Here is a 26,893-nt window from a genome sequence, read left to right as displayed (position 1 = left end):
TATATATATATATATATATATATGGAACAAATCCCACCCCACTTAAAAGAATGAGCACCCACCCAAAAAAGACCACAAGCATAACTAGTAGCCTCTCAGTTTAGAATGTTTTTGACTGGCACCATCAAGGGCTCCAAATGAGGTGCCACCACTGGAGAGGCCCCATACAAAATGCTTACAAAATAATAGACCTTATCTTACCACAACTCTCTGACACAAAGTGAGCTCTGCTTGATTTTACTTGGAGCAGCTTAGAGCGAACGAGTTACACAGTATCTCCCAGGCTAGAAAACAAAGACATTGCGGTGCCATGATTTCTGCCTTATCTGATGCCAACCTAATTTTGCTGGCATAAGATATACTAATCTAAATTAATATTAAAGGAGAAGAGACTGTGTTAAGAATGTAACTTCTGTGATAAACAGTGGCATGAAGTAACATAGTCTCTCTCTCTCTCTAACGCACACCCACCCACCACAAATAGCTGAACTGGTCAATTGTTTTCAGTCGACATCCACTGATTTCCTAGACTCCGATTGCATACCAGTTCTTTTTACATAGAAAACTGAAAGCTTTGTATAATTTTAAAAGGGGGGGGGTTAGTTTTAAACTTTCCTCTTGATGACCGGTAGGTATATTCCTTCAGAAACACGCATTTTCCCACTATTTAAAATAGAATACAAAACACAATCCTTTATATGTCTACTCAGAAGTAAATCCTATTGGGGCTTATTCCGAGGTAAGTGGCATAGAGAGGCCGCATTGATTTAAGCTTTGTGTAACAGATCAAGATATGCTGATACTACCAACATTACAAAACCATCGCATTTTCTGCAGTGTGGGGTGGGGTGGGAGAGAGCTACTTTAGAGTAAGGATTCGATGCTTTACATCCTACTATTGAAATCAAGATGTTAAAATCCCTGTTTTGATCGTGACTGAAAGATAAGACAAAGGCCTTCCTAGTGCACTTTTACTTGGAAGCAGGTCGGTTTTATCTGATGGTAAAATGAGTGAAAAGTCATTTCTTCAACTCAAGTAACAGGTGATTATTATAGCGCCCGTCTACCAAGGGAAATGAGAGTCTTAACGATGGAGGTCACTTTTTAGGCTGCACTTGCACTTACCTGAGAGTAACCCCCACTGAGCCCAATTTGGCTTACTTATGAGGAGACATGCGTAAGGATCTTGGTGTTGAGCGTGCTTTAAGCTACACACTTGCTTGGGAGTGAACCCTATAGAATTCCGTGGGACGTTCTTCTGAGACATCATACTTAGAAGGCTGTGTCATATATGGTTTCGTAGATCGATCGGAGCCCCACTGAAAAGGAGGACGGGTTCTGTTTAATATATTCAGATGCCCAGATGTGCTCCTAAGCGCCTGTATTCGTGCCACCTTCAGAACAGAATCTTTGATTGCTGACTAATTAATATAGACTTCGCTAATTGGCCGCATTTACGAACTGAGACGAGGACCTTCCAATTCCACGTAGAAACACCCGCTGAAAGAGATCTTCCTGCGCTATTCAGCCAATCTGAAGGAGGAGCATGTAGTCCGCCTTAAGTAATTCCGGGATGCTCCGTCGAACGCCAGTTGCACTGACATCAAGCAATCCGACTTCTGAGCGAGAGCTTAGATTTGGAATCACAGCATTTCCAAATGCTCCGTGACCTTTTCACTCTTCTCGCTGAGAAACAAGTGGCTATTTTTCTAACCGTTCATTAAGAGCCTGGGGTTTTGTATCTACATGTTACATTTCCTGCCCTGCACAATGATCCGTGAGTCTGTTTTTCACCCTCTGAAATCAGAAGGGAAATTGCTATGTAAACATATAAAGACCATTGGTGGGGGGGTGTTGTTGTTAAAACACACATACACGCAAGTTTAGCCTACGAATTCGATTCAACGGCTGCCATCCGATACACGCTTACCTGGAAATAAGTCCCAACTCAATGGCACTTCCCAGTAGACACCCACAGGATTGCACTGTAGGTTGATTTGTTGCAGTGGAAAGAGTGGCACGAAACCGGCTTCAGACCAGATATTTCGGCTGAAGTAAGTTTCGGGCTGTTCTGTCCTATCTAAGGAATCCATTGGCCTTCACGGTATAATAGCAATGCAATCCATTGGCCTTTGGTACAATGGATTCTCAATGGTGACCATCTTCATGGCGGAAGGGACTGACCAATGTGTGGAGATGACAGAACTAAACTGAGCAGCCAGACATGGCTAGGCAAAGCGTACATCCGGATTGACTGGTAGATCTCTGGGAGACTTGCAGTAGATTAAGGATAACATCAGATTCTGGTGGTGGTGGTTGTTATTGTCTTCAAAATAGGCTGGTGATGGTAAGCAAGTTTGGGGAGAAAACCTGGAATGGATTTGTGTCTATGGATGGGGACCTCATTTCTGACACTGAAAACAAAGTCCTTGGCTGAGATGCACCCTGGGTGCCCTGTTCCTTAATCCTTTGTGAACATAGCACCTCTTGTTCTGGGTTGGGAAGAGAGAAAGGAGCTCCCATAAACCTGAAGTGAGAAAGTTTGACGCAAATGTTTAGCTTTGATTGCCTTTTTAAATAAGTGAGATTTAAGTGTTTCCTTTTCACCTCCCCCCCCCACACACACACACATACACCAACCATGCTTAAGAGCAGACACCATCCCCAAACGCTCTTTCCCAGAGAAAAGTCCCACTGATTGAGGACTGGAAAGGCTTGGCCAGCGTATTAAATCCTTACTCCCCAAGTAAACGATTTTCAGAAGGGTAGCTGTGTCACTCTGTTAAAGGGAAAACTACGCCTAGTCTTGTGGCACTTCGAAGATGTCCTCAAATGTATTCATAGATTTTCTAACTCTAGACGTTTCAACTACAAAAGTGCGGGATCTGCCAGGAAGGTCTCCTGCGCAAGCCCCATTGAAATGAACGGGGGCTCCACCAGAGCAGGATGGCCTGGCTTAACAACTTCTTTTTCTTCTTTGGCATCACTCATGGCCGAGTAAGATTGTCTTCCATGAACATGGAAGTGAGTCTGTAAGTGACTGCGGAAGCCAATTCTAGATCCACACGTCCTTCCACAGTGGGGACATAGGGGTTTGGTTTTTTTGGGGGGTGGGAGTTGATAACGGTGAGGGTTTGCCAAACCTGCCTTCCTCTTGGCACGTTTCTCCCTTTCGTTCTGAGTTCCAGCATCTTCAAAGACCATGACACCTTTGGTAAAAAGCCTGTTCTCCAATCGGAGCGCTCACAAGGCCAGCGTTTCCCAGTTGCCGGTATTTATGCTACATTTTTTTAGGTTTGCCTTGAGAGAGTCTTTAAACCTCTTTTGTTGGCTGCCAGCATTATGCTTTCCATTTTTAGGTTCGGAATAGAGTAGTTGCTTTGGCAGACGATAATCAGGAATCCGAACAACATGACCAGTCCAACGAAGTTGATGTTGAAGAATCATTGCTTCGACACTTGTGATCGTTGCTTCTTCCAGTACACTGGCATTAGTTCGCCTGTCTTCCCAAGTTGCCTAGTTGCCGCGTTGTCTAGTGCAATGGGACTTGGATGTGACTGGTGTTCTTGCCAGGTGGGGTGGTCCCGTTCATTTCAACCTTGCTTCCTTGCTTCCTGGAAAGAAGGAATGAGTGGAGATTATCTGGATCGGGTTTTGAGTACCTCAGGAAAGAGGAGTTTATTGTCAGTCGCCTGGATGTCTCTTTTCAGTTCGCTTCTTGAAACTTCCTCTGCAAGGTAGTTTTGTTAAAGCCAACACAACCCTAGGCACTGCAAATTAGGGCGTTGAAAATGCGAGTATTTCTTTATATTTTAACCCACAAGTCCTCGATGGTTGATGGAAAGCAAGAAGTATTTTGGGGGTAGGTGCTTTTAAAAAAACAACGAAAATGCCTGCATAAACTTCCCGTTAAAAGCTTGTAGCATTTCCCAGGTAACAGTAACATACCAAGCTCATATATTGACTTCCCGAAATGAGGGCAACATTTTAGGGGTTTTTTATTTGTTTGTTTTAAAAAGGATGTGGTCATTGGTTAAATCCTATACATATCTACTCAGAAGTAAGTTCCCCTGAGTTCAATAGGATTTACTTCCAGGTAAGTAGGTACAGTATGCCAGTCTGTTCCTGGTTAATTCATGCGTGATAGGCTAATTTAATTCAATTATTTGTTTACTGAAGTGGGGGTGTTGAATTAGATACATATGCGAAATCCAATTAAACTGAAGTAGATCCGGGTTTCATTTAGTTTAACCCCAACACCTCGGCTGCGATCCTGAAAGTCGGTTCTTGCATAATAATAGATCAGTATGTCAGATAAATAATAGCCTCTTTCAGGCGTGTAAGATGCACTTCTATGTGAAGATTCGTGGTAGGGGAAAGCAAGTTCGACTGGCTACAGTGGGTCTATTTTCCGATTAAAGGTGTAGAGGATCTGGGGCCCCTGTGTAGTTTTTCGATCCCATAGGAACAGCCCTGTCTGTCCACATCTCGCTGTAGGAAGACTATGTGGCATTTCCGTCACCCGCTTAAATATTTTCCGTCACTTTGCTTAAATATGAGCCCGGCAGAAGCTTCACCAAACCTTTCAGAGCCAAGTCGAGGAAGGGCCATAGTTCAGTGGTAATACTTTTGCCTAGCATGCAGAAGGTCCCAGGTTCAATCCCCGGCATCTCCAGGGTAGGGCTGGGGATGCCCTTGTCTGAAAGGTTGGAGGCTCCCTGTCAGTAAATGTGGACAATGCCGAGCTAAACGGACCGGTGGTCTAAGGTAGCTCTATCCCTAGGGCTAGACAGATCAGCTCGAGGAGGGAGTGTAGCAGTGCTGATCCCTGAAAAGCGGCATATAAGTCTCAGAAAAAAACAAATGTATACCTTCAAAGTTTAGCTAAGGCCAAATACTTAGTTAACAGCAACAACAACAACATTAAATGGGGCCGCAGTGTTATTATTTAGGCAAGAATCTGACAGATTAATCGAGTTTCAGACACAGTGATCCACTAAAAATATGCCCTTCTTAATTAATAGACCTCCTTTTTAAAACTTTATCATTATTTTAAATACAAGTATCAGCGCGTCTTAAGGGAGGCATTGTGTTCCTTGTGAGAGGGACTCTATTCTTCACATGGGTCCATCATTTAAAAAAGCCAAAATCGTTGCTTTTTTTAATGTAAAGCCATTGCTTTTTCCCGTATGAAGATTCGATGGTTGCATTAGTCGCTTAGTTGACTGAAAACATGCGAGCAATCGATTAGGATTTGCTTGATAAGTGCTACCTGTTGTTCACTAATTTTTAAAGCCAATCACAGCCAACGTTGTACCCCTTTCCAAGGCTGTAGTCCTAATGCACAAATACCTCGGAGTCATTGTCCTGCATGTTCCATTGATTTCAGTGGGAAAAACTTATTCTGTGTCCATCCAACTCAATGCTGTCTACACTGAAGGGAGCCAGTGGTGCAATGGGTCTGTGTGGGTCTGACTTGTAACCAGAAGGTTGCTGGTTTGAGCCCACCCAGGGACGGCTGTGGGTAGGATTCCTGTGTTGCAGGGGGTTGGACTCGATGACCCCCTCCAAAAAAATCCCTGCCAATTCTACAGTTTTATGATTCTATGAGTCTCCAGGGCTTCAGACAGGGGACATCGCCAGTCCTACCTGGAGATGTCGGGCACTGTATCTGGGACCTTCTGCAAGACTGAAGGCTCTTCCTTCCACATTCGTGCTGGCATATGCTGAATATTTCTTCCACTTAAATCTGTGTGGGGTCTGCCACCTAACCATATCCATGCCTACTAGGAAGTTAGTCCCACTGAGATCAATGGCGCTGGTTCCAGTTCTTCTAACGAGGACTTAGAAGGGCTAAATTCTGTCTCAAGGGTACCCATTCAAGGGCGGCGGCGGGGGGGCACTTAGATCAAGAATACCATCAAATCAATATTGCTGTGAAGCTCCGGGCAGGTTTACAATCCAAATAACGCCTGACCTGTGGAACCTTTTTCGGATCTAGTGAACAGGAAAGAACACGAGTCGCGTGTCAAGCCCTTTTCCAGGGAGCAAGTTCCATTCAACTCAGTGGGACCTACTCCTGGAAAAAAAAGGCGTGTTGAGGATTGCTCTGTCAGCTAAATCGTTTTCTTGAGGACTCGGAACCCATAGAGTCAACATTTCGTTTATTTCTTAAAATAAATTCGATGTCCTTATTCATTCCCGGAAGAGTTTCAATGTGGTTCACATTCCACAACGCAACAAACTCCAGCGTCGTGGGAAAGCACGCCCTCATTATGTGTGAACCCTGCTTCCCACGCAAAGTTGGTTTACAAACCGGCTTCCAATTAAAAATCCAAAGTGATAGTATAAGTGTGTGAGCGTGTGTGTGTGTGTGTGTGTGTGTGAGAGAGAGAGAGAGAGAGAGAGAGAGAGAGAGAGAGAGAGAGAGATCAAAAATAAATCCCGTTGAGTCCAGTGGGACTTGATCCCAGGTAAGTGTACACAGGATTGCGGCTGCTCTCTATGCGTGCGTGCCTAGGAGAGGAGGAGGAGGCGGGGGGGAATCCTTGCAGCTCCTTGTCCTAGCCCTGTTTTGTTGTTTGTCTACCGGGATGCTGTGGCTGCACTTCTGAACCCCCTCGCTTGGACATCCATCCCACTGAACCCAGGGGGACTCGCTTCCAAAGCGCCGGATGAGGCTATGTATCTTATAGTGCAGTTTCAAAAGGACTGGGGAGGTACAGGCAACCATAGCATAACTAGGTTGCTTCAAATACGAGCGTCTTCAGGTTGCTCTGTACTGTACACACTGTTTACTCGAATAAAAGACCTCTAAGAATTTTGCCATAGTTTGCTAGAAGATGCTCTCTCATTGATTTCATTGTTACGTCTTTCCTCCAGCGAGCTCTCTAGGTGGCCGACATGGTACTTCCCTTGCCCGTTTTATCATCACAACAACCCTGTGAGGTAGGCCAGGCCAACTGGCTTCTTCACAAGGAATGGGAGAGGAGCGAAATGTATTGGGCTGACTCCACAAAAGTACACAGATTAATGTGATTCATCAAACTGGAGTTTTAAGCCTGAATAGCGGCCGAACTGCTGAGTCTGAACCGGGGAACCGAGTTTAATTATCTGCTACGTTAATACTTCCCTAGTTATGTCACGCTTTGACATATTACGTAAATAGGGAAGCGATGCCTATCCAAACTACATCTCCCAGCATCCCTGATTATTGGCCAACCTGGGTGAAGCTGATGGGAATTGGAGTCTAATATCTTGAGGTTCACACGTTCCCGTGATTGGCAGTAGCCAATCAGATGCCTCTCAAAAGCTCAAAATAAAGTTGAGAAGCCATCTCTTGTTGGGTTTTCTCAAACCCACCTGTTGATCAGTGATATACTGCACCTGACCATGGAGTTTCCACCTCGCACCGACTTACAAGGATGATGTGAGGGGGCGGGGAAATCAGTTGACAGAACGAAGCATTTTTGTACGCATGAAAAGTGCCTCAGATAATACTGCTGATAAGATGACGGTGGTGATGAAAAAGCCCAATTTCATCTTCTTTCTTTGGAATTTATTTAAGGAACCGTTGTGCAGGGAGGAAAAGCCGTACACCTGACGCTAAGAAGAGTGGAGCGTAAGAGACTAGATTTATTTTACTTTATTTTCGGCTTGAGAGGGATCTTCCGAGAGCAAAGCTCCTGGAGGATTTGCAGACGAGGCAGGGAGGGGAAGTCAGGAAGAGAATGGGGGGGGGGAGAGGGGCGGGTGCTCCTATTTCTAACTCGAAACCTGTCCGCTGTGCTAAATAACACGGAGACTTGCCCACATATCCGTCCCCAGCCGGGAGAGCCTGATCCCATCTCCCCAGGCCAGCTGTTCCGAAATCGAGTCCAATGTCGCCTTCCAATACTACTCCAAATGGAGATAACAAGTTACCTTTGCGCACTCTCTCTCTCTCTCTCTCTCTCTCTCTCTCTCTCTCTCTCACACACACACACACACACACACACACACACACACGTCGCCGTCGCCGGACCCTAATATATGCAGCAGTTGCCAGATCGACTGCGGGTGGAGGGAAGGAGCAATGTATAACGAAAGCTTTAGCCGTGCGCAGGAATATACTAATGGCACAATCTGATGCCTCGTTAATCCTATGTAAAAAGCTTTGTCGCCTTCCCAATATTGACTGAATGGGTAATTAATGGCTCTTCATCTAGGCGAATAGTCGGTAATCCGAGGCAGGCGAAAGACAACAAGCCAATGGGTTTTAAAAAGAGAAAGAAAGACAACGACAACAGGTCTATCCAGAGGCTCTGCCCGAGCGCCAACCCAGTCATTTTGCAGAGTGCAGACCCGGGCGCTTTAGTGAGATGGAAATTGGTGGGAAGCTCACCTGCTCCAGCTAAAAAGATTATTATTTTTTATTTCTCCCAACCAGTTACCTCAGGATAAAATGGCTGGAATTTGTTTTTTAGATTTTATTTTCTCTCTACAGCGGTTTCAAGAGAAAACTGGTTTTTCCCGGGTGTAGAATGGGGGGGGGGGGGGCTGTAAACACAGAGAAACGGAGTCTCTATTTATTCCAGATTGATTACTGGCCGCCGGAGGGAATTTAAGGAACATTCACTATGGGATGCTAAAAAACCTGTTGATCTAGAAGGTGCAGATTTTGTTATTGCAAAATTCTAGATCTTGACAAATTAAAATTTGACTGAATAAATCTGACTGAATCTGAGTAGTAGCTGGCCCCATTTGCTCTCCCTTGAGTCCGTTGCCGGATCAAGGATGGACAACCTTGACCCGGGACCATAGTAAATGTATCCGGCCAGAGCAGACGCTACCAGATTTTAACCAAGGTGAGATTAAAAAAAAGAAAGAAAGTGGGGGACCTCGTTCAAGTTCTAAGAAACCTGAATACTATTACATATTTTAGGTGCTGGATGCAATGGCCTGAGGTTGAGTGAGCAGGTGTGCTCCTGATTTCTACATCTCCATTTCAAAACATCTGAGATGAACTCAGTTGTTGGGGCGGAGTTCCCCACGACTTGCTTACCGAAGGTTCATCTTGATTTGTTTGCGGGAAGGTTAGACGACGTTGCCTATTTAGCGAGCATCCACAGTGATTTGTATGAGAGAAGATTAGACAACGTTGCATCAATTTACTACTACTACTACTATTATTATTATTATTATTATTATTATTAATAATTTCTTGCATTTATAGACCCCGTTTCCTCCAAGGGGGTTCGAGGTGGCTTCCCTTTCCCTATATGATCCTCACAAGAACCCTGTGAAGTGGGTCAGACTGAGAGGCAGTGGCTGAGCCAAGGTCACCCTAGTGAGTTTCATGGCTAGTTGGGGGTTTGAACACTGGCCTCTCAGCTCCTAGTTCGAGACTCTAACCACTGCATCACGCTGCCTGTCCCACACTCTCCAGTGCATTTCTCCGTCGCTTCCTTTGGAAGTCCCGTCTTTTTTGGGGATGGGGAGTTTGGGTCCAACTCTAATTGCGCAACCATATTTTGCCGGTATGTGATTGAACTCCATTCGAAAATACCTACAGCGCCCTCCGTGTGTTAAGGTTGGACACTATGCTGGACAGAGATGTGAGCCATCTCTGGCAGACTGAAGAGGAAGTCCGCACGTCCCACCAGGTTGGTGCACACACGTTCCAGAGGGAAGTCAATGGACTCCGTTTAGGGTTCAGATGGTCAACCAATCTGTGTTGAACTTTTCTGAGCGCAAAGAGCGTGATATTTGGCATCCTGAGAGTGGCAGAGGGGAACATGCCTGCGGACACGTAAGGCTTCTTCTTAAACAGACTTTGGAGCGAGAGAAGCAGGAAACCAGGCGGGGAGGAACTCCAATAACCAATGCCTCCGAGACCCACTGTGTGTGGCTAAGGTTGCAGCCACACAGTAGAGATGCAGGTTATCGGGCAACTCTGAGCCAATCGGTCCGATCAACCTCACAAGGCTGTTGTGAGATAAAAAGCCCGTTTGGGTGGGATGACCACTAAATATCAAGGTAACGATAACCTTTTATTGATCCAATATATTTCAAAATAATAATAATAATAATAATAATAATAATAACAACAACAACAACAACTAACACCAAGTGGTTGTCGTCGTCGTCGTAACAGTAGCAACAGTAGTAGCGGCATTTATTCTATTTAATAATTCTTCTCATTGGTGGCAGTGGCCTCCCTTGGACTGAAGGGAGAGAGATAAATGTAACAAACAAACAAATCGCATTCCATTTCAGTATTATCCTTAAGAATATTTATTCCATTTGTTTGTTTAGGATGTTGTTCTAGTAGTAGCAGCAGCAATTCCAGTAGCCCTGATAGTATGAATGGACCAAGGAAATGAGGGGTGAGAGAAAGAAAGGAGAACCAAGTACCGTCTTGCGCTTCCTTCGCTACAGTCTTTTCAGATTTCAAGTGGGCTCTCTGGAGGCAGAGCGGGGTGGGTGGGACAATTGTAGACAATTTTGAATCGCTCTGGAAGCGTTTAGGCCCCATGGCGTCAAAGATTCTGGCAGATCCTTCCTGGTATTCTGGTATTCTCTTCCCTCTTGTTTCTTCAAAGGTGCAAACGTTGTGTTCGTCTCCAACCTGTTGAAGTGATGCCTGCTGCTATAGTCGCGATGGCTAAATGATATCTCACCTCCAGGAAAAGACGGCTGGGAAGAACAGCGGTTAATGGAGGGCTCTGGCGCTCAGGTCCTGCTTAGGCACTTCCTATAAACACCTAGCTGGCCGCTGAGGGATAGAGAATGGTGGTCTGAGCAGGCCTTTGTTCTGATCCAACGGGGCTCCTCTTGTATCCTCTTATACCTTGATTCCATAACTCTATTCCTAATTGGTTAATCAATTAAGAACTACAACAACTCAGAATCCTGATACTGGAACCTTTGCTTAGTGATTTCTGGCGATCTTCGTTTGTAAAGTATAGGGAAACCCATAGGAATCATTTCAGGATAATTCTATTGTCTATTAGAGAACTCAACCCACAAACCGGTTAAGACGTAGTATTAGACTTTAAGCCGAATCAATGGAACTAATCCGGTTTAAATCCTAACACTTCAGTTTAGCTATGCATCCCTTTATGGCGAAATGCTTGCCTTATTGGAGCGTAGCTTCTGCTTCAAAATGATCGGCTGATTCTGGGGGGCTAAGTCTCTCCTATACCTGAATTTACTCTGGATTTTTAAATTGGCTTTTTGCTTCTTTGAAACATAGGGGACGTTGTCTCTTGTGCGGTTTATTAACCACAGTCGCTTAAGAATACCATTGGTTATCACTTAGCTATGGTTATAAGAATCCTAGAAAAGCGAAGTGTCATTGAAATATCACTGAAAGTATGAGATTTGTTTCCAAGAAACAACGTGGTTCCCAAAATGTAGCGCTTGGAAGAGGGTGCGAGACAGACCCCTTGATTATCAACCGGTGGTGAGGGAATATTTAATTTAATAAGGCAAAGATTGTCACCAGATGAAGAGGTGAGATCTAAACAGACTCCCGTTTCGAGTTCAGCGTTTGAATGGCCATTTAGATGGATGGATGGATAGATGGATGGATGGATGTGAGTCTTCGCTGGCCACAAAGCAAGGAACGCACCCTGGTTTCCCCAAATTTATTTAAAACTGTCAGCGTTGTACTTGGCAAGCAGTAGTCATTTCCTTCTTGCTGTTAAAGAGTCAAGTAATTCAGTCGGGTATGGCAGTCGATGATGAAGGCGGGTTGGAACAGTAGAAACGAGGGTAAACTTGTAGAACTGGATGGATCATTTGCTAAGCACAACGTGCAACTGCTGGACATTGTTGCATCCAAGGCCACAAGATGTTCCTACTTTAAAGAAACCCACCCTATATCTGTTGACTCAAAAGGGTAAGAATGTATAGGATTGCAGCCGACGCAACGGCCATCGGGAAATTATCCTGAACTCTGCTCATTGCCAGGAATGGGACTTGAGCAATGTCTGATGGGTCTTGTGCAAGAAAGTCCTAGTTTATGGAGGGGGCTGGTGGTAGCGCAAGAAAACGCCGCCTTGTTCCTGCCTTGGGCTGCAATCTTACGCACATTCACCAGGAAATACGTTCAAGCGAATATTGGACTGCCTCCTCCGCCCCCGCTTTCACGTCCTGCTCAGGAATAGAGCGATAAACAACTCGGAGTGCAAGGAATGGTGTGGGACTCGGGAGAGGGCAGATTTTGTTGGGTTGGTCGGATGAACAAAGCAGTTTAAGAAATCAGAACAGCTTCGCTCTTTCTAGCGTAAGAGTGGTCTCCTTTCTCTTTCGAAAACCAAAGGTTGGCTTTGGCCAGTCTGAACTGCAAAACAAAACTCTGCCGACCGACAGGCCCTGAGCTAGCATTGGATAAAAGGAAAGTGGTCCCACACACCTCTCGCGAAAAACACACTTTTCTGTCCCAGAAGCCTCCCATACGGAAGCACGATGTCCCCTATAAGCCCCTGCAGATCTTGTCCGGATTCCTTATCTAGAGAGAGCGGCCCACAAGTTGTAGTGATGGCCACCAGCTTGGATGGCTTTAAACGGCTATCAATTCACGGAGGATAAAGTTGCCAGTGGCTATGAGCCACAATGGTCATCTTCTGCCTCCTCTGTCGGAGGCAGGATGCTTGGGAATATCAGCTGCTGGGAAGGTCCTGTTGCGCTCAGGTCCTGCTTGCAGACTTCCAGCAGGCATCTGGTTGGCCTGAACAAGCTACCCTACTAGATGGGCCAGTGGCCTGGTTCACCAGGGATTTTCACATGTTCCTTTTGGAGGTACCACTTTAGATCTTGCCCACAGCTGGGGATGGACCGTGCCTCAGTGGCAGAGCACTGCTTACGTGAAGAAGGTTTCAGGTAGCATGTGGTGTGAAAGCCTGAAACCCTAGAAAGTAAACAGTCCTGGACTGGATGGAGCAATGATCTGACTCAGCATAAGACATCTTTGTTTGCGGCTATGACAGGTACATTCTCGGAGAGGGTAATTCACCTTGGTCGGTGGGTGATTTGTGAGTCATGCAAACGCTATGACACATTATATTTTTTTAGTCTTTATGTTTAATTTTGTTTCTCTTTAATATTGTTACTTATGAATTCTCTATCGATTCACACACCCCATTTATTTTCCTCGGTCTTTTCCAGAACACACCTCCCCACCCCAAGACTTTTGAGTAGAGCTAGCATCTAAGGCCTAGCATGGAAGAATCTCCCAGATAAGTCCCGGAGAAGGTGCATCCCTAACTATCCCAGCAAGACGAAACCTGGGCAGTTTTCATTTAGGGAAACGCCCAGATAGTCACACAACATCCCACATGTTCCTTGCAATCTGCCTAGGTCTCATTCGGTAGTTTACTTATCAGAACAGTTAATCCCGCTTTGACCCATTTTAAACACATTGACTTGGAAGTTCCCATTGATTGCACTTGAAGGTTCTTGGAAGGCAGTTCCATCGAAATCAGTGGGATTTGCTTCCTAACAATTTTGTTTAGGGTTAGGTTGTTGTTTTTATGCGGCTAATCATTGTCTTCTACATTACACCAAAATACACGCACTTCTCTTTACTTTAGCTCAGAGCACACAAATTCTCCTCTGACCTCCCATGCCAAGCAAAGGTGTTTAGGGAGGTATACGAAATTGCAACGGATAGAAAAGATACCCCAAACACCTGAGCATATCCTAATCGCCATCTTTTGGACATATAAGGTCCATTAGCCAAACTCTTCGCTTGTGTTTGTATATCTTTATGATTTCTGAACTCCAGGAGCAAGGTGCATATTTTTTGCTTGTTTAAAACGCGGGTGAATGATTCCTTAACGCATTTTTTAACTGCGCATCTACACACGGAATATATTTTCGGGTTAAGAGGCTGCAGTCCTATAGCAACTCTTCCTGAGAGTAAGCCCCACTTACTGACAGGTAGACATGGCTAGCATACTGCACTTGAGATGGATCTTGTCGAGAGGGGAAGGAGGGGCTGTAATCCGCTTTAGGGGGGTAGCATTTCGAATTTGTTGAAACGGGATCAAAGTGCTGATCTTGTCTATATGGGAACAGACATTCCAGGCCACCGTCCATTTCCTTCCTCTCTCTCTCCCCAATCCCATCCAGCTTGCTTTGCAGCGAAGGTGGAGGAAGCTTCCGCCCTGTCTCCCAGGGTGGGTCTCGCGTTCCCATCCTCGCTCGCCGCGTCTGGAGTGGCTGGTTGCCTCCTGCAACGGCTTCCATTGATTCAGAAGGGCCTCAGGGGATTTGCGTGGAGTGTGAACCCCCCAGTCGCCCCCGGGAGGTTAAGCAGAAACCGGGATATGATTAGTAAACAAATTGTGCAGAAAGGCGCTGGATTCTTATTGACTTACTTATAGGTCATCTGCTGCCGGTGCTGTGGGAAAAACTATTTACTTTACACATATACTTTATGATCTTGGGGGAATTAGAGGAAATTCAATAAGAAAACGGCTAGAATCGTTTAAAAACCCCTATTTAAAAGACTTAAGGAAATTAGAGTCTTATCAGATTAAAATCCACTACAAATGTAAGAATATTGTCTCCATCGAAACGCAGTGGGGTCTAAGGAAAGCGGTGGAGGGGAGAGACAGAGAGGGAGCGCCTTTGTCAAATCGCAGGGATAAACCACGTCATTTAAACACCGGGATAATGAGCAGAATGTAAATTAATTTGACCTTCTTTACCAACAGACTGCTAAAACAATACGCAGACTAGTTTAGCGGTCTCGAAGCGAAATGAGGAGGGATGAGATGGAAGCAGAGAATCCAGAAGACCACCATTAGTTTGGAGGAGGGTGGTGGTGATATTGGGGATGGTTTGCAGAGTCCCCCTCTCAGCCAAGCTGGGTGCTTTTTATCTCCACAACTTGGAGAATGGAGGCATTTGGACCAACTGCGCCTTAGCTTGTCCAAAAGCCTTCTGAGATGAGCTAAGGCGGGTTTTAGCGATACCATATGGAAGCTTCAACCTCGCCGTGGCCCTCAGGAAAATTAAACCATGGCAAAGGAGTACTTCTACTCGGGAGTATTCAGAGTTGATAACTGCGAATATGGAGTCAAGAGAGGTAGTTATTTCGTATTAACGAATGTGGGAGCGCAAGATTGTGATCTGTTCTATGTATGCAGTGCTTAGATGATTCTTGGGGCTAGGGAGAAATTTGGCAAAGTGCGTAACACTGAGGGATCCACTAGATCGGATGTGTTTTCTATCATCTTCTAACTATTGGGGTTAATTGGGTTAATTCTCTCTTCCTGTGTCGGTATAACAGCCTCCGTCCTCTCTCGGGAATCTCTGATCTAAATGGGCATTCTGGCCAAGCAAAGGATCCCCCCCCCCCAGCTTGGTTAAGAAAAATTCTGTTTCCAACGATTCTGTTTTCGATCCAACAAAGATTGTACTATATTGTCACACTTTAAAAAAACCAAACCCGAAGAATATTAGCAAATCCCGCATGCAGAGCGCAATAGGAAGCTCATATAAGGGCATTTTTTGAACTGAATTGTCTTAATTAACCTAACTTTCTCTCTCGCTCTAATACAGATAGATGGATAGACATATATTCTTGTGCGTAAGAATATATCAAAGTCCTTTTATCGTCATGGCAAAAATGTGACATTGTGCGTGTGGGGAAAATAATTCTGGGAGAAAGAAGGAACGGAAGTTTTCCTTATTGGGGATGCGATAGTAAAGAATGAATTCTGAATACATTTATTGGGAAGGGGCTCCCACGGTTTTAAATAGCGCTTACCTGGGGTTACGTACCAAAGGAATCCACCGTGAGACTTGTGGTGGGGTTCTGTTAGTGCCTGAAATCAGAGTTTAAACAAGGATCAAATTTAACCTAGCATATCGATCGTATAGTCTATTTATATGGTTTTCACTTAACATAATTTACATTGTTTAAATTATATATATATATAGGGTCGTCTTCTCCAGTCCGTCCGTCCCCCATTGCGTTTGAAGAAATGTATGGATGACATTATATTGGCATATTAAAATAACCGGATGATAAATTAATTTGGGGGGTTATTTTAACTGAAAATAAAGAAAATGATGGGACCGACCGCGCGATGTTATTGCACGTTGGACTTCTCACGGGACTTTCTCCCAACTTTTCCCCAATAATTGGTTTGCAAATTAATATGTTTAGGACTGAGTTACAAAATATGAAATAGAAATATGGTTTAATGGGTTCTTTGATTTTTTTAAAAAAATAAAAGTATTGAATTTGAATGAAAATTTGCATTCATGTATATATTTTTATTACGTTTATATATCGCCCTTTCAAATTCTGTGGGTGGTATGTATAGACAATTGAAAAACTGGCCGTCTCTCGATATATATCTTACTTTGGACTAGTAGTAATTCACGTTTTCCAAAATGGCAATTTTAAACGATCGTGTTTTGTGTCAGTGAACATGGCATATTTCCCGAGTACTTTTTCATTCGTGACTGCGAGCTGTTCAGACGCTTGCCGTCTTAAGAGATGTGCTTTCCTCACGCTTCCAGCCGGCAAGTCTGCTTTTAAGGCTTGCCATTGGCTTGGTGGCGCATTTATTTTTTAAGATTTTCTCCTTAAAGTGCGATTTATTTTCTGAATCGTTGAAACGAATCTTCCGAGGCTGGATAAAGAGTCTTCTCAATGCAGCAAAAACTGTCTCTCCCGGAGAGTTAGGTGTCGGTTTCCTAGCCATTTTATCAAAGTTATTTTCGGGGCACATCTAGCTGTCTCCTGATATTTTAAAAAAGTAAGAGTTGGAAAGCGTTCTGCAAATTGCAAACGCCATCAGAATAAAATTGCGATTGTTAATAATCATAATAATATTGCTTCCATCGGAGACGACTTTCCCCGTTCTTATTTTCTAACACCCCACTTTGCTCCCTTGCAATGCAAGCCTTTGAGAGCAGACCTGACTGGAAGAGCGGTGGGGGGGGGGGAGAGACAAGAGAGCAAGACTTTTAATTTAGCCCTGCCCTAAGTTTCTGATAGGGTGGTCTTATTATAGCCTTCGCCGGGGCGTAGCGCCTCCTGATTGGCCGCGGCGTGCGTCACTCCGAGTCTCAGCCGCGAGTCTAGGACGCGGGGGAGGCAGGAGGGAGGGCAGAAAAGGGGGCCGGGTGATATCATCGCCCCGGGAAGGCCGCCTCTGGGTTTAAGTTGTTAGGCAAACAGGGAAGCTGCTGAGCTGCTCAGGGTCCGTCGCTCGCCTGGCTGGGTAGACCGGAGCGAGGGGAGACGTGCAGCGACCGAGAGGGGCTTGCGTAGCTAGGCAAAGCTGACCGTCGAGGCTCCTGCTCTTGCAGCAGCCGCCCACGCCTTGGATCTAATACAGTCGACCTGCGCCTGTCACTCTGGCCCGGCCCGCGAGTCCGTCGGCAGCCTGGTGATTTATTCATGGTCGGCGCGGTCCGCCGCGGGAGTCTACGGCTGAGGGTGCCTTCGCTCTTCTTCGGGGTTTCTCCTGCTTTCACCCGCAGAGGCTCATGCGACGGGGCGGCCGCCCGTCGGGAGGAGGTGGAGGAGGAGGGCAGCGACGGCGGGGGGCAGCAGCGTCGCCTTGAGAGCCGAGCAGGGCTGCCTGCTGCGGGAGAAGTGAAACTGACACAGTGAAACTGACAAGGAGGCGGCGGAGGAGCTTCTCCGGCCGCGTCTCCCGCGCCGAGGGCTGCGCCTCTGTCCACACACGTAGCGCGCACATCCACACCCAGTGTGCAGCCCCCGGCAGCTCGGGCTGGCTCCCGCAGCCCGATGAACTGCTTGAAAGAGCCGCTGAGACTGGAGCGGCTGGTAGCCGGGAATAAACTGTGCTGCTCCACCTCCCCTTCCTCCGCTTCCTCCACCTCCTCCTCCGCCTCTTCCTCCTCCTCCTGCCACCACCACCACCACCACCAGCCGGCCCTGGTCATGGCTTCAGCCCTGACCCCCGGCCAGCCGCGCTCGGCCTTGGATTCTGCCAAGCACCGGCTGGAGGTGCACACCATCTCCGACACCTCTAGCCCCGAGGCCGCAGGTAAGGGTTCTCCGCCGGCTCCACGCTGCTTCGCTTTCCCTCGCCACACCATCTCGTTATTCTGATTATCAGTACAGAGTCTTGGGGGATTAAACCGGTGTCCCAGTCCTGTGCTGGGGACGCATAGTGAGGGATTAGAAGGAGAAGGGAATGGAAATATAATTGCGGATGGCACTGCCTTTGTAGCTAGATTCTGGGAGACATTGGGTTTCTCGTTTTCTGTCGGGAAACAGCGGGTGCGCGGGGAAGTAGAAGAGTTGCACACACGCCCGGCAAATCCAGGCATTTGTCACTGAGAGATAGAAACCTAGCAGTAAAGGCAGCAGAACCCGGGCTTGTAACTGGAATGAAGTTTCCGTCATGATTTAGCCAGACCATCTCAGTAAAAGAGCGGTGATTGACCCTGTCACTCTGAAATGTATTTAAAAACAAACAAGCGGGCTCTCTATATAACAGCACTTACTGCATCTAGTACAAATGTAGTCGAAGTTCTAGGTGAAATTTAATTCCAATAAAGGTACTGTATAGGAACCCTGAGGATCCTGGGGGGAAAGAGAGCTCAGATTTGCCCATGGATTTCCATCTATCCCTGGTGGTTTCCTTCCAGTGAGTCTAATTTAATGTAGTAGGATTGGATTCCGTGAAATATGCATAAGATCGTGGTGTCAAAGGATCCTTTACACGCTTGCTTGGGAGTAAGTTCGACTCGAATCAATGGGAGTTACTTCTGAGTAAACGTGCATGGGCTGTTAAACTGCTTCTTTAGGGGCGCACTTCAACCAGCCAGTCCTAGATGAATACACTGGGACTTGCTTCTGAGTAAGCGTGTTTAGGATTGGGCTGTTTGATTGCAATCCGAAGTACACCTATCTAGGACTGTTCCGTTAAACTGAGTGGAGCCTGGAGGATCGGCTACTTCAATTTAAGTGTTGACCGAGGATGCAATGACATATATCTTCATCCAACCCGATCCTACCCATGGTTACTCGGAAGTAAACATGTCCGATTAAAATAAATGATATTTGCCTTAATGAAAACATGCCCAGGAATTGTAGTCCTATGTGCTACAGAGACTGCAACTATCACCATGAGCGAGAATGTAGGGGTCTTCACTGGACTTAATGGGGCCATCCCAACAACTTTGAGATAAACATCTTTACTTAAGAAAATATGTTCCATCTTTAAAGAGACTTCACACTCTCATTAACTGCAATGGGTGGCATTAAAATAAGTTTTACTGCGAGCAGACCCACTTTAATGAATGAACATGCCTTTGTTTCGGCCATGGATTTCAATAGATCTACTCAGAGTAAAATTTGGCCGAATACCATGCAATGTGAGTGGAAGTTAGACCGACTCACCGATTTAGGACACATTATTGTAGCATAATTTCTGAATGCTTGATCCGTGAATCAGCACCAGAGTAGACTTGTACAGAAGAACGATGTAGCATAGTACACCAGTATTGCTGCAATCTTTGTAGGTATTTCGGAGGAGAGCCTCAGTAAATGCAGAGCCTGTTCGATTTTAAAGATGTGCATGTGCACACAGCTGTATTGATACATATGCAATATACACGAAGTCTGCAGCTGCACAGCGTGTACTGTCAGTGCAAGAGGTATTTATACCTGTTACATATAACGAATGCATCTAGGTGTAACGCTCAACTGGAATTAATTTAGGGCAATCCTGAATCACAGTCCCATACTTCTTGTGGTGTGAGGGGGGAAAGCTTTCCGTGACATCAGGGAAGGACTTCCGTGTGCGTAAGAAGGTGGCCTTCAGATTTGCTGTATTAATCTCGTATTGGTGCACACTTTTAAAAGGAAGCACTTGGATTGAAGTCGATCTACATTCTAAAACCTAACTCCTGGGATATAAGTGGCAACGTTTTCAATAGAGCCGGAGGACACAGCCTGACTTTTCAGTCCGAAGCACGGTTACTTTTCAGTTTATGGCCTTGGGTTTTCCTTTATTTGGTGTGTGTGTGTTTCATTCGGATCCTAAGCGCGTTTATTTCAGCTCAAACCTCATTGCTTCCAAAGAAACTACTTCCGTAGCCTTTATTTGTATTTCAGTTTTAGGAGATCAGCTTTTGGATTGGGCTTGTTCACAGCTAGATCTTTAAATAAAATAAAATCTATGGAAGTAAATACCCTGCGTTCCGATTAGGCTGACTGGCTTCAAAACAAGTGCGCTTAGAACCGCGTGTTTCTCCGCCGGTTCGCAACGACCCCCCCCCCCTCCCACGGCTACTACGGCTCAACCGCCTTGGGAAGAGCGCCGACTGCGGGCCGCGGACCGGTTCAGCGGGGCCGCGGAGCGCTTGGGCTGATCCCCTTCTCCCTCCGCCCGCCCTTTTTCTCCCCGCCCCCCGAATCCCAATCCGCGCCAGCCTGTTGACCCGCGACTGCCTTTTCCTTTGCAGAAAAAGACAAAAGCCAGCCCAGCAAGAATGAGGACGCGGGCGCCGAGGATCCGTCCAAGAAGAAGCGGCAGCGGCGGCAGCGGACGCACTTCACCAGCCAGCAGCTCCAGGAGCTCGAGGCCACTTTCCAAAGGAACCGCTACCCGGACATGTCGACTCGGGAGGAGATCGCCGTCTGGACCAACCTCACCGAGGCCAGAGTCAGGGTAAGGGGAGCCCCGAGAGATCTGCTTTGTTCTGTGTGCGTGAATATGGGTATGTTGGGGCCCTTTGGAAGAGGCAGCAGCCGAGGCGAACGAACCTGAGTAGCTTGGCTGGCGCAGGGAAGGCGCCACTTTCGATTTGGCCTCCTTTTCGAGGCGGGCTTTGGCCCAGGCGCAGCGCCTCTCTGCTTCCCTCTCGGGCCGAGGCAGGCTGCCATCTTCTCCGAATATGATGGATGGCTGTGCGGCGTGTTCTGAACTGGATGTGTACTTTATGGGAAGCGTCGCCAAGAAAGCTTCCCGGGGCAGGCTCCGACGTGTGCGCAGCAGCCCGAGATGCGCAACACACGAGGCCTCTGACTCCATCGAATGCACCCAAAACTTGCCCTTCCTTGCATTCTTCCATCTCTCTCCCCACCCCTCGCTCGCCCCAAGCACCCTCAGGTTTCACAACAACGGTGGCTTTCTCCCCACCCACGCCACCCCTTTCTTGCCAAGATTGATGGATCGATCAGAGTGCTAAAACGCAGCAGAATCGTGCAGTCCCGTCTTCGGGAAATCAAAGTGGGGAGAAACCCAGATCACAGCCCCAAGTCTGTATATATGGAAGAAAGTCCCATGAAAAGGGAGGCAGTGCTGGTGTCCTCATACAAGCTTCGCGCTGTAGGGATAGTAAGTTGCAACTCGGTGGGCCTTTAAAACCTTTTGAGTTTGGCATATCCCCCTCCTAGCCGGCTTGCAAAGAGCTTTAGAACTGCAATTGGTGGCTAAATTACTTTAGAGTAATCCCGTTAGGATTGCTATGAGGCCAGGAGATTTGAGGAGATTAAAGAAAGTCCCAGCGCAATCCATGAAACTAGGAGCGGGGATGTTCAGCGTGTTGCTTACTCTCTTTAAAAAACAACAACAAATAAATACATAAAACAGAAAATAAGACCGCCTCCTTCTCAAATGTAAACCATGTTTGTTTTGGTTAGAAGTGTGGAAGCCTTCCCATACAAATGTTACGTGGAATAACGACATTTGTAGTCAACAAGACTTACTCCCAAGAAAGTGTGTAGGGAATCAGAGCGTTTTTAAAAAATAAAAACCGCCTGGTACCTAAGTTAGTGTAGGTCCCGTTCATATCTCTGTTTCGTATTCTCAAGTAAATGCGATTAGGACTTGGGTGTAAACAGCGCAAAAATAATAATGCTTTAATATATATATATATATATATATATATATATATATATATAAACTAAAATTTAAATTGGGGTCTTGGATTAGACCAATGCGAAATGCGAAATGTTGCATTCATTGGAGGAATCAGTTTTTGCTACAATGCTTTGGAAATAAACAAATCCCAGAGATTTTAATTAAAAAATATGGGAGTCTGTAGAGTTTGGGCTCAGCTGCTTAGTGGAAATAAACAAGGAGTAATTAAAAAAAAATCTAAAGGGACACAGAGGAATCTGGTTGTGTTGGCTGTTGACTCAATTCAGTCTGGGTGTCTATTCAATAGCCGCGCATTTAAACGAAAATGTCTAGATTTAAGCCGATGGAGCCTCCTGCCCTATCTTTAGAGTCCTCCCCTCTCGAAAACAAAAGGAGCTTAATTTTATTGAAATCTGCCGCACTTACTTCTAAGCAAGTAAGCGCACTCACGACTTTGTGACATTTTGGTTAGGCCTAATTAAGGTTTTTACCATACCGTGGCTTTGAGATTTATTGATTTATTTATTTTTTTGTAATAAATCAACAAAGCTACCTACATGGTGTGTGTGGGTGTGTTGGGTTTAGTGGGGTTTGCGATTCTCTACAAACCGTGGTTTTACTGGGGAAGAACTCGCAGTGGCCTGCTGGGGTGGCCTGCTCCCCAGTGAGGATGCATAGGAGAGCAGTCTCTAAGGGGGGTGGGGAGATGCAACTAGGTCAGTTTATGCGGAAATGCGATTGTAGAAAAACTGGCTCTTTTTCTATAAGAAGCTTGCGCTTTTGTGTTTGGCGGGGGGGGGGGGGAGTGTCAGCTTGCCCTCAAGTCCCTCCTGCAAATGTGCTGGCCTGTAACGTTTTAAAAATATGACTTTGAAAACGCTGGCAGTGGAGAGGTGAACAATTCCCCTCCCCCATTTACAGGTTTATTTTCCCCACTTCTTTGAAACCTGGAGACGGCCGTGCATGTGCTTTGGGGAATGTAGCGTGTTATGTTTGGGGGAAAGTGGTGGTATTCACGGGCGCTGGGTATTGGGTTTTATTAGGCGTCTGCGAGCGAACGGCGAGGTCGAAAGGGAGATTTGCAACGTAAAACACGGGCTGTGTAAACAGAACGGGAATTGCCCCGCGACGGTTCGAATCCACATAATAACTTTGCAGGCGGCCGACTGGCAAATCAGGCGGCGGGATGTGGATTGGAGCGAGACACACGCCTTCGCCATTGTCTGCGCGGCGGAGGCTGTTGCCCTTTAACACGTAGTGAAAAGGGCAACTTTGCCAAACGAGCAGAGGACAAGATGGGGCGGACGTGGTTTAGCTTTACTGGCGATTAGCACATGAAAGGGACTGGTCCCTTTAACAAGCTGTTGAGGTAAAGATTTATGACGGCTTGCCCAGTTATTTTTATTTCAAAAATATTATTATTGTTCCTACGTCTTGTTTCTAGAGAGGAGATATCGATGGGATTAAAAATGCATTCTGTTCCTCGGTTTGGGAAAGAGGGCTGAGGTGGTTAAAAGTTGGATTCTCGGTGCAAACTCAGTGTTTTCTTTCTTTGTCGGAAATCGAGGGAGGGGGAAACTGAAAGGTGGAGGAGGGGGAAGGAGCCCATCCCCTTTGTTCGCGATCTCCCTGAACAACAAAATGAATGGAGTGCGAACCGAATGAAAGATTCCACCTACAAGCGAGCAGAAACCAAAGCGGCAGATAGATAATATATAGGACGTTTCCTTGGCCGGGCGTCAAAGCCTGTGATGAATGACACGAACATTTGCACTACAAGAGATATTTTGTCATATATAGGTGGAGATATTCAAAAGCAGCTTCAGCCAGGGCCCAGTTAAGCGTTTTTCGTCCCTCTGAAAGGAATGAGGCCGGCGCTCCAAGGAGAAACAACGGGGATCTATTGCGTAGCTCCAGTGCATGCGGGATCAAATATGCTCCCACCGCCACTGTAAATTGCTTTATCAGGCTGTAAAACGTGCTAAGAAAGAAGGGGGGGGGGCAATGCTCTTAAGACCGGCTTATGCTTCGGTTTCTGGTGCCCTAGCCTTAACAGATTTACTCGGGAGTTAGTATCCCCGATTTAAGAGAGACCCAAGCAAGAATGTAGACCTGAGGATCCTGCGCATGTTTTCTGGGTGCAAGCCCCTCTGAGGGCCTCTGGGTTCCAACCGTAGACCCCGATGCGATGCACGTTGACCGGAAAGTAAGTGGCACCGGGGGTCAATAGAGATGATTCCCAAGTCAATAAACTTGGACTGGCAGCCACAAGGTCGGCCCCTATACGTGTTTTCTGGGAACTGGGAAGCAATTCCCAATGTCTTCCAACTAATCTCTGTAAGAGTACAGAAGAATCCATAGGATCGTAAACGAGTCTCCAATGATTTGCAGTGGCAGCATCAGGAAGGGGAAAAAACATGGGGCGGGGCAGGTTGAGACATAAGTGCATTTTGTGGGGTGCTTCCTTCCCCATGTTAGATTTCTGGAAGATAAACATAGGCATCTCTGCAGGCTCCCCTCCTCAGCGTTTTTTCTCCGCCCAAATTGTGTCTGATGGCGTTATTACTTTTCAAGGCAGCAGGCTTAGACGTTTTGCAGCTTTGTTTCAAAACCGTCCCGTTTATGGTTCAGTGCGAGTTTGTACGTGGAAAGTGCTTCACGACTCCCCAGCAGTAGTGTGTGTTTGGGGGGAGAGGTGTTAAGAGCCAACTGTGCGTGGTGGAAGGCCGCTGTGGGAACAGGACGTTAGGCTAGGTCTCATCCAGCAGGCTCTTCTTGGATTCTAGACTTCCCTCTACCCTTCATGCTGTACCCCAAAGTTGCTGGAGCCCCAGGGCTCCAGGAGAAGGACATTATTGGTGTCCTCCTCAAAGTTCTGGAGATGCTTGCGCGGCGCGCGGGTCTGCTTTGCCTTCCCTACAGTGACCGGCTTTCTCTCCCCCCCCCCTTCTCCTTGTTTTGTTTTCCCCACCCCCTTCCCGTTCACCCGTCGCTCCCCTCCATTGCAGGTTTGGTTCAAGAACCGCCGGGCCAAGTGGCGGAAACGCGAGCGGAATCAGCAGGCGGAGCTGTGCAAGAACGGCTTCGGGCCGCAGTTCAACGGGCTGATGCAGCCTTACGACGACATGTACCCGGGCTATTCCTACAACAACTGGGCCGCCAAGGGCCTGACGTCGGCGTCGCTCTCCACCAAGAGCTTCCCCTTCTTCAACTCCATGAACGTCAACCCGCTCTCGTCGCAGAGCATGTTCTCGCCGCCCAACTCCATCTCGTCCATGAGCATGTCTTCCAGCATGGTGCCCTCGGCGGTCACCGGCGTGCCCGGCTCCGGCCTCAACAGCCTGAACAACTTGAACAACCTGAGCAACCCCTCCCTCAACTCGGCCGTGCCCACACCCGCCTGCCCTTACGCCCCGCCGACCCCTCCTTACGTTTACCGGGACACGTGTAACTCTAGCCTGGCGAGCCTGAGACTCAAAGCTAAGCAGCACTCCAGCTTCGGCTACGCCAGCGTCCAGAACCCGGCCTCCAATCTGAGCGCCTGCCAGTACGCTGTGGACAGGCCTGTGTGAGAGAGACAGGAAGGCCTGCTGCCTTTCGTCCCTTGTTTTGTTGTTGTTGTGGTTGCGTTCAGAAAACAAACAACTCCCCCCCACCCATTTAAAAAAACAAAACCCAGAGACACAGGAACAAGCAGGCGCACAATTCTGAATGGACGAGGGAGGAGGCCTCGCTTCCGCAATCAAAGGACTTGAACGTTCGAATCCAAAGTAAATGGGCACTAATGGAACGGGAGATGGAAACAGCGGAGTGACTTCGGAATTGAGACAAAATGTAAACCAGAAAGAGAAGGGTTAGGGAGAGGCACAAGAGATACCACTGAAACTAGCGAGTACCTTTGTTTTCAAAGGATGTTCTCCTGCTACCTTTCACTGAAGAAGAAAAAAGTATTTCCAACATCTACAAGGACATATATTATAAATATATATAAAATACGGACAAACGTTTGAATCGCTATACTATGACATTTTAATGTTCCTATAAGCTTGTTATTTTTTATGTTTAGCATTGTTAACATTAAAATTAAAAAATGACGGGAAAGGATGTATATATATATCGAAATGTCAAATTAATTTTATAAAAGCAGTTCTTAGTAAATATCCACAGTGTTTTTAAAAGTTAGGCTTTAAAATAAAGCATGTTACACAAGACATTAGGGATTTCTTTTCTTTTTCTTTTTTTCCGCTTGCGAGCAAGGGAATGTATATACTAAATGCGAGACTGTATGTTTCTAACATATTATTAATTATTATTATTAAAGAAGAAGAAGAAGAAGTCCCATTGTGTGAATATCGGTTTTAGAATAGTACCTCTGGTGGATGCAATGGCGACGCTGAAACTGCAATGTAAACATACCCTGTGTATAACATTTCGTATAATAGTGTTTTCCTTTTCTGACAACATTGGAAAAAATGTGTTTTCTTTCATGGGAGTAAAATATACTGCATACAGTTTGGTCTGGATTATTTTTTTTAATCCGTTCAAGCGCATCGAGGGATATCCCCACATATTGTCCGGCTGCTGATTTCCAGCCTCCCTTCTGGTGTGTGCGGAGGAAACCTTCCTGCTCACCTCGCTCATATACAACCACAAAAGTCCATTGTTACTAGCAAATACGTCTTCTACGCCTTTCATTTTTAGTCTTGTTGGTGCAGTCCTGTGTATGTCTACTCAGACAGAAGCCCAGCTGAGTTAAATGGAGCTGTGCGCAGGATTGCAGCCCAAATATGTCGATGGCGGTGTAAAAGAAGGTAGGAAGGGGGTGGGAAGTTCAATCTCTACAAGGCTCGTACCCATAAGGTGATCGTTCTCCTCCCAAGGAGCTGGGTTCTGCTGTTATTGCCCTAACCTAACTGATCACGAACGCGATCCATCTCTGTTCAGAGTCCTGTTGACTTAAGGAGCTACGTAGGTGGCTGCCGAATACTGAAACAGACCATTGCTCTGCCTCCCTCAGCAGCGCCAGTACTGGCCGGCAA

At 46.4% G+C, this 26,893-nt stretch overlaps 1 protein-coding gene across 4 annotated transcripts in view; it reads left to right on the top strand.

Annotated features, from left to right (window-relative positions):
- Positions 1-26,365, top strand: part of PITX2 (paired like homeodomain 2) — a 34,229-nt gene extending 7,864 nt beyond the window's left edge. For 3 of the 4 annotated variants that reach the window (XM_079990398.1, XM_079990397.1, XM_079990399.1), the window contains 2 exons: positions 20,455-20,660; positions 24,863-26,365. In XM_079990398.1, the coding sequence (XP_079846524.1) occupies positions 20,455-20,660; positions 24,863-25,426 (770 nt within the window). In that variant the 3' untranslated portion in view covers positions 25,427-26,365. Of the gene's footprint in view, positions 1-17,741; positions 18,027-20,454; positions 20,661-24,862 lie in introns of all 4 variants that reach the window. The other variant, XM_079990400.1, reaches the window with a different exon arrangement.
- Positions 26,366-26,893: the final 528 nt, after the last annotated feature.

This window comes from Podarcis cretensis (assembly GCF_951804945.1).
Source record: "Podarcis cretensis genome assembly, chromosome: 9".
Lineage (NCBI taxonomy): Eukaryota > Metazoa > Chordata > Lepidosauria > Squamata > Lacertidae > Podarcis > Podarcis cretensis.
Note: the sequence above shows the minus strand (reverse complement) of the source record. Positions and strands in the feature narration are given on the sequence as shown.